Below are 8,402 nucleotides of genomic sequence, written 5' to 3'. Positions count from 1 at the left end.
AGAATCCATGAGGTTGGAAAATCCGACATGTGACTGAACACCACCGTGTCAACTAAATTATAGTATCAAATGCCACCTTCAGTCTTTCCTTAAGCACCTCCAGGGACGGCGATTCCCTCCATCACATTCCTTGGGCACCTCAGTCCCATGTCTAAACACCCTTTCTATGGAGGAATTCCTTCTGATGTCCAACCCAAACCTCCCCTAAGGTAGCTTAAGACTTTATCCTCTCGTCCTGTCACTGCTTATCAGAGGGAAAAAGCCACCTTCTACCTGGTTACAGCCTCCTTTCAGGGACTTGTAGAGAACACCAAGGACCCTCCTGAGCCTCCTTTTCTCCAGGCTAAACAACTCCAGCTCCCCCAGCCACTCCTCACAGGACTTGTGCTCCAGACCCTTCTCCAGCTTTGTTGCCCTTCCCTGGACACGCTGCAGCCCCGCAATGTCCAGTCGGGCGGCCCTGGCGCTCCGGCCGTGCGAGCAGCGCCGGGCTGGTGCCGGCCCGGCGCGCCGCTCCCCCGGCAGGGCGCTCCCGGCCCGAGGCGAGTGGGCGGCGGGGGCCGGCCTGCCCGGCAGCCCAACCCGCGCGCGGCTCCCGGCGAAGGCAGCGCGGCCCCAGCGCCCCGCGCCTGGCGGAGCCGCGGCCGGAGGGAATCCAGTCCGGGTTTTGGCGCCGGGGACCGGCGGCGGCGAGGAAGGGCGAGCGGGAGGGGACCGCGCGCAGCGCCCGACAGCCGGGCCGGGCCGGGCCGGGCCGGGCGGAGAGCCGGCGGAGAAGGAGGGCGCCGGGAGCAGGTGGGCGAGCGGCGGGGCGGCCACGCCGGCTGCGGGCCCGCCTGGCCGCGGTCGCGGGCCCCCATGGCCGCGGCGCGCCCGCCGCACACACCCACCGCCGCCCCCCGGTGAGCGCCGCCGCCGCCCCTTGGGCACCTCGGCGGGGCCGCTGCCCGCGGCCGGGGCTGAGCGCGGCGGGAGGCGGCCGGGCCGGGCCGGCCGGGCGGAGGCACCATGCAGGCGCGGCGCTTGGCCAAGCGCTCCAGCATGGGCAGCCGGCGGCTGAGCGCGGCGGCGCCGCAGGTGGACGCGGTCCGGCCCCCCAAGCCCGAGAGCGCCTGGAGGCCGCCCCGGCGGGAGGGCTCCGCTGCGGCGCTGGAGGAGGAGGACGAAGACGAGGACGTGGTGGTTGAGGTGGAGGAGGAAGAGGAGGAGGAGGAGGGCGGCCTGGGGAGCGCCCCCCCGGCACTGGCCGGCCACGGCAAGGGCCCCCTCCGGGGGAGCCTTAAGGTGCGTCCCGGGAGGGAGCGGGGCGGGGGCGGTCGAGGGGCCCGGGCCGGGGAGCGGGGCCGGTGAGGCGGGCTGGGCCGTGCCGGGCCGGGCCGGGCCGGCGAGCGGGCCGGGCCGGCGAGCGCCGGGGGCGGCCTGGGGCTGGCGGAGGGGCTGGGAGCGGGCTGGCACCGGGAGGCTGCGGGGGACTCCGGCGCCGGGCGGGCCGGCTGGCCCTCCGCATGTCCCAGACGAAGCGGGCGGCGGGGGCGGCCGGCGAAAAGCGGGCGGGGGGCGTGGGGAGCCAGCGGGGTCTGAAGGAGTTTGAGCGCTGGGAGTGCAGACTTGGCGGGGTGAGGCGTGCGGCTGGCCGGGTTGCTGAAGGATGTTCAGCCCGGCCGTGTGCGCAGAGGTGCTCGCAGAACTGTGCCTGCGGGGCGGGCGAGCTGCCGGGCCCGACAGGGATCCTGCGAGCGCGAGTGGCCGTGGCCAGGAGGCCTGGGTGGGAGACCTGTGGAAAGTTTAGGAATGCAGCCCTTCTGTGCAGAGGCCCGATTCAAATCCCATCGAAGCGTGCGCGGGCAGTGCGCTGAAATCGGTGCGGTTTGGAACAACCTGATGAACACACCCACTGGCTGAGATCCCGCAGAATTAGGCTTAATGATTTTATTATGAGGCATTTTCTGTAATTATTTTTTCCTTGGGATAACCAGGGTAGTAGGATTAAGTCTATGTATAGTAGTAGTATAGAGGATTCGTGTGATAGATGTGCGCTGGTTATGGAAAATAAATGTATATGAAAGTTTAAAGGGTACCCCTTTTAACTGATTTTTATTTTTTCCAATCTAGGTAATAATTCTTACTTAATAAGAGTTCAGGGTTGGATAGTTTGGAGTGCTGTATTACCACTGGGGTCTTTCCTGTATCCACAGATGAGAAGAAGAAGGAAACAAATCCAAAACAAACAGTACAGAAAGGAAAATAGCAGCAGAATGCACGTTATTCCCATATTACTTCAGAGCAGTTTTGTTACAGCACTGAGAGAATAAGAGAGACTGTAGCTCTTCACTGAGTCTGTCAAATGCCATGAGTTGTGGTTATAGTGTCTGGGTCAGACCATCCATGGTACTGAGGCCTGACAACAACTTTTCTGCTACAGAACCAGCCCTTGACACTTGAGTGGCCTTAGGATGAAGAGCACCATTATGGGCTTCTGGTCCCATCATTCTCCCCTTAGTAATGAAGGTCTTAAGTGGTAGAGGAGGCTTAGAGGAGCTTCCTCGGTGTACCTAATAGGAAAAAAAGAGTGAAATTCTCAAGTGGAGCACAATGAACTGAAATGTAACAGGATTACATAGTATAATCTGCATATAATATGGGAGTGTACTGTCCTCTTTGTCAACCCTCAACATGCTTTCAAATAGCAGGACTGTTAGAGGTTGCTGGTATTTCTGCCTTACACCTAGGAGTATGTGTACATACCAAAATATTATGCTTGCATGTATTTACTTCCTTGAATAGTAAACGTACTTCAGAGGTGAGATTAGTGTAGTAATGCCTGTTGGGCTATGCTTAGTGTACATAATAAACTGTCAAGTCACCGTTGATAACCAGGTGTGCATATTTACCCTCTGGAGGAATGTTTCTAACTGTCATTGCCTCGGTTTCTGCTTTCTCTGTTTGTACTTTTGAGTGTTATAAACTGGGAGGGCTTAAAATTTAACATTGTAAATAAATTACCTTTGGTTTCTATGTGTTTCTTTAGAGACTGTGAGTGTGGGAGTTCTCAAAGCTTAATGGGAGGGTTCTTCCAAGTAATTTTAAAGCAACAGATTAAACTTCTCTGCCTTTGGCATTGTCTTTGTGAATGCTTTTAAGCCTGAAGTGACTGAATGTAAAAGTGCTTCCCAAAAGTAGCTCTGGCTGTGTGGCCCTGAGTGTGTCAGAAGGTGGGTTTTCCAAGCAGGTTACGTTTCTGTTAATGAGAGAATCAGGCATAAATTGAATACTGAGGTCCAACTGCAAGGCACTGGGAGGGTAATAGAACTGGTGCAGTCTGGTTGTGGTTTGTCAGCTGGAATTCCTTCCAAATGGAGAGGTGGCAAGGAGTCAGCAGCATCTGACTCCCAGACACCGACTTCTTAACTGGTGACTGGGAGCAAAGTATATAGAAGGGGTGTCCACTCTTAAGAGATGGCATAGATTGTTGCATTGACCAATACCTTCATAATAAGAGACATCCTCAAGAGCTTCAGAATTTATTTGGACTTGAAAGCAAAGTGATCTGGATTTTACAGCGTGTGCTGTCTGGATAATGCAGTTAAGAAGCATCACACGGTGTTCTGGTGTGTATTCACATGCACACTTGATGTCTGTGCCCTTGGTGGAATGGCACTTCAAAGCTACAGATTTCAGGGGCTTGTGACAGTCACTTCTGTGAACTGCCTGTGATACATGGATGAAAGCATCATAGGGTCAGCAGTGGAATTAATTATCATTAAAAGGTGCCTGAGAATTTGGTCCACTAGTCAAAATCAGCATAGTACTGGCACTATCAGGTCTTAGAGCCATATTCTCTGCTCCAGAAAGGAGTCCACTCTGTGGCTGTGTCTTTGGTAGTCTAGTTTTGACCCTCACTCTTAAGCAAGGGGATAGAGAGGATGAAGTACTTTATAAAGATAAATATTATTTCTCCATTTTCTGAAGTCGTGGGAAGAGAGAACATATATGACAAAAAAGAGAAGACTGGTGGCCATGGGGAAGATACAAAAGTTGTGTCTGTATGTTGCTGTAGCTGTGTAGCAGTCCAGGAGGAGAACACATTTTTGTTTTCTGTTCTCCCCTGCTGTGTTACTGTGCTGGAAGAGGCACGAGTATGCTGTGTGTTGCTGGTGTGTCATGGCAGAATAGCCAGAGAGTCTTGGAGAGCCTGTAAAGCCTTGTTGAGAAATGCTGTGTCTTCTTACTTAGTCAGAACTAGTTCATTAATCTCTATATGGAAACGAATTACACCAAGGTGCTGATTATGCAGACTCATTTTGCACATGAAACCCTTTTTGTGCAGCCTGTATTTGCTTTGGCTGCATTTGGGTTTTCAGCCATTTAAAATGAGATGAAAAAGTATAAATAGTGTAATTGCTAGTACTTTGTCTTGAAGCATGGGTTATTTTGCAGTCCTGTTTAATTCATCTGTAGTATGCAGCCTAGTTCAGATAGCACAGCCACGGTAGTACCAGGCTGGGGTTGATGTAGTCTGTGAAAACTGGGAAAGAAGTTTTGAAGTAGGGCCCATCAGCAGTCTCCAGTGCTGACTTTATCAATACTTGGAAGAAAACCCCACTGCAAGTAGCAGAATTATGCTAATTTGTCTGTAAACCATCAGGGTGTTAAGATTGAGAATGGGCTAGTAGTGAACATGGGCTTGTGATAACATGCCAGCATGTTGCAATGTTTTCTCTGCTGTTATGAACAGTACAGGGGTTGGTGCTTTCTTCTGTTCAGCTCAGTGGAGTTGTCAGTTTATTTCCAGCCCAGTTTCTGTTCCCAGGCTGAGTATGGACACAGGACATTCCTAATCCAGCTGACTGTGGATCTGCACCTATTCCTCACCCATGGAACTACCTGTTCCACATACTGGCTTGTTTGTGAGCGCCTCTTCGTAGTTTAGAAGGATGAATTTCCCACAAGTGGATTTGGTCCTGCAAATACATAGGTCCCCAAATGATGGAAAAGGATCATATGAAGAGTCTGAAAACTAAAGGCTCAGAGGGCTGTGCAGTGATGGTAGGGGAATACAAAAGCCCAAGCAGTGTAAGCAAGACTTTAACTTCATGCTTAAGCTTTATCAACACTTCCACCTTGTGAAGTGAAATTTGTGACCGGTGCAAAGTAAGGGGCATGTATAAGTCTAGTCCAGAGGTTTCAGAGTGGAGATGGCACACATTGGTAGGAGTTAGTGAAAAATTATGCTTTTGGAACACAGTTTTTGTGGTTTGTTGTGTTTTGGGTTGATTTTTTCACCCTTTTTGTTGTTGTTGTTTTTTAAAGATAAGGACATCTGTGTGATATATGGGATGCAGAAGATATATGGGATGCACATCTTTAGAGCTTGTGTGAAAGAAATCAGTTGCCTTTTAGTTATGTGTTGTTCAGCTGTGTTGAATTCACCCTCTTCTCTTTTCCTCCTTCTTTCTAAAGCCAGTGTGAATTCATCACTGTCCTTTAAATCAGACTTTCAGCTTTGCTGTTTGAATGGGCTATATACTCATTGTGGACAAAAAAGTGGGTTTTCCTGCTTGATTAGGAGGTGTTATTTAATTTAGCTTTCATGTGTGTGTGTAAATGTATTTTCAGAGGCAATTTGCAAAATACAAGCTTCAAATATCAGATTTGCTTAGTGGAGGATAGACCTTGCAAGACACATTAGGAACTAAAAAAAAAAAATGTTCCCTTTCAGACTATGACAATGTTATTTTTGTAAGTACTGGTAGTTATTAGAACACCAGAACTCATGTCCTGAACTTGGAGCCTGTTAGGCTAGGCTGTGTACCAACTCAGAACAAGCATGATCCTGGTCTGTCCAATTCTACAAAGAGTAGTACAAGATATGAATGGACACTGATGGACTGTGAGGAACAACTAAAGGGTGAGATGAGAGAGGCAGATAAACACCAGCAGCTTAGCCATATTTTTGTAAGTAGATAAAGTTAATTAATTTTTAAATTTCAAACTTCATTTGGCTGCTTCTTGTTCTTGAGTGAAAACCTGTCTAGTGAAGTTGGTGTGGAAAAGTCATGGCTAGACTTGGGATTTTTTTTCTTTTCTTCCTTTTGAAAAGTTTAAAAAGTTTATACATAATATGGATTACTGGAGGCAGAGATGGGGGAGTTGAGAAAATAAGATAGTATTTTTGTCCACTTTCCCCTAATAAAGAATGAATGGGACTAATTTACTGGGGGTTTTTTAATGTAATTTTGTTGTTGTTTGGACACAAACCAAACAAAGCCACTTTGCCTCTACAAGGAGTTGTATTAGAAAACTGTAACTACATAAAAGTGAAGCCACTAACAGTTCTGGTCTTTATCTGCTACATACTTTTTGGTCTAAATTAGATCAGTTGGGAGTGATCAGTTGACAGCCTTCAGGTATTCAGTATGTACCAGTGGATAGAGATGTGCTGCTCAGTCTCTGTCACAGAATGTTTGAGTTGGGAGGGAACCCTTGGAGATCACCTGGCTGAACCCCCCAGCTCCAGTGGGGTCATGTAGAGCTGATTCCCAGGACCATGTCCAGATTGTTTTGAATATCTTCAAGGAGGGAGACTCTACAGCCTGTTTTGACAACCTGTGCCATTGCTGGCTCACCCTCACAATGAAGAAGTGTTTCCTGATTTCAGAGGGAACCTCCAGTACTTCAGTGTGTGACCATCGCCTCTGGTCCTGGCACTGGGCACCACTGAGAAGAGCCTGGCTCTCTGTTCCCTCCATTCAGGTGTTTCCAGACATTTTTAAGATTCCCCTAAGCCCTCTCTTCTCCTGGCTGGAGAGTCCCACCTCTCCTCACAGGAGATAATCCAGTCTGTTAATCACAGAGTCATAGACCAGTTTGGAATGGAAAGCACCTGAAAGATTCTTTTGTTCCAAGCCTCTTGCCATGGGCAGGGATGTCACTCACTGACTAGACCAGGTTGCTCAGAGCTCCATCCTACCTGGCCTTGAACACTTCAGGGCTGGGCCATCCCCCACTTCTCTGAGCACTTGTTCCAGTGCTTCACCACCCTCTGAGTAAAGAATTTCTTCCTAACAGCTACTCTAAACATGCCCTCTTTTCATTTTAAAACCATTGCTTTTTGTCCTGTCACTATCTGCCCATATAAAAAGTCCCTCTCCTTCCTTTGTACCTGGATGTACTGGAAGGCTGTAATGAGGTTTCTCCAAAGCCTTTTCTTCTCCTTGTTGAAATCATTCTGGTGGCCTTTTGCTGCACATTCTTTCGTGTGTCCATGTCTTTCCTGTATTTGGGATCCCAGAACTGAACCTGTGATTCCAGGTGTGGCCTCTCTGGTGCCTTAGTGGAGGGGGCAGGATCACCTCCCTCCATCTGCTGTCAGTACTTTGTCTAATGCAGCACAGAACACGGTTCAGCTTTGTTCCACAAGGACTCACTGCTGGCTTATGTTCAACTTCGTGTCCACTGGGAGCCCAGGACCTTTTCTACAAAGCTGTTTTCCAACTGGGTGGCCTCCAGCACAAACTAGTGCCTGGGATTGTGCCTCCCCAGGATTGTCCCTCCCCAGGTCCAGGACTTCACATCTCACCTGGGTGGGTTCTTGAGGTTCCTGTTGGCTCATTTCTCTAACCTGTCAGGGTTTCTCTGGGTGGCAGCATGACTGTCATGTGTATCAGCCACTCCTCCCTGTCTTGTGATCCCTTCCCAGGGATCAAGCTGAGGATGACCAGCCAGCCTGTAGCTCCCTGGTTCTTCCTTGGAGATGGAAGTGACATTTTTTTTCATCTTAAAACTAAGTATTGAGAAAGTGCTTTTCGTGGGCTGGTAATTAACATTTGTAATGTGTCCTGTGACAAGTGCAGATGCACAGACCATCTGTGCCTTTGTTGATCCTGTGCTCTTCCAAGCTTTCTTCAGACCCAAGGTTACAGAGAAGTCTAAAAATCCTGTAAATCAGCTTTGAACCCTCAAGTCCTACTCTGTTTTTCCAGCTGCTAGATTAGAAATTCCAGTGTTACAAGAGCACTGGAGAGCTCTTACTAGACTGTGGGATAAATTGGTGCCTCAAAGATGAGAGTTTGGCTGCTTGGCCAGCCAGGAGCATGCTGGTCCTTGCAGGTGTCTGCTTTGTAAATACTGTGTGGATTGAGCAATGATGCTTTTTTTTTTTTCTTTTTAATTCCCTCAGAATGAGTCCACATTGGCTTTATAATACTTTCAAGTGATTTATTGAATTGCTTATTTCTAAAAATAGTGAGCAGCTTGACTAATACTGCAGCTTAAGGCCTGCTCAAATACTAAAGAAGGACAATAGGTCAAAAGAGAAACTCAAGTGTTTTTATTTCTTTTCAAAACTTGAACAGGAAATAAAAGGTAAATGAAAAGAACGTTCATTAGCTCCTCTGGGAATC

General features: G+C 49.1%; 1 protein-coding gene across 2 annotated transcripts in view; it reads left to right on the top strand.

The window, feature by feature from the left end:
* Nucleotides 1-537: 537 nt before the first annotated feature.
* The window catches only part of ZNF704 (zinc finger protein 704), an 86,431-nt gene continuing 78,566 nt past the window's right edge, over nucleotides 538-8,402 (top strand). The window contains exon 1 of one of the 2 annotated variants that reach the window (XM_074553075.1): nucleotides 538-1,284. In XM_074553075.1, coding sequence (XP_074409176.1) covers nucleotides 1,009-1,284 — 276 coding nt within the window. In that variant the 5' untranslated portion in view covers nucleotides 538-1,008. The remainder of the gene's footprint in view (nucleotides 1,285-8,402) is intronic. The other variant, XM_074553068.1, reaches the window with a different exon arrangement.

Source organism: Zonotrichia albicollis, chromosome 1 (assembly GCF_047830755.1).
Source record: "Zonotrichia albicollis isolate bZonAlb1 chromosome 1, bZonAlb1.hap1, whole genome shotgun sequence".
NCBI classification, from domain to species: domain Eukaryota; kingdom Metazoa; phylum Chordata; class Aves; order Passeriformes; family Passerellidae; genus Zonotrichia; species Zonotrichia albicollis.
Note: the sequence above shows the minus strand (reverse complement) of the source record. Positions and strands in the feature narration are given on the sequence as shown.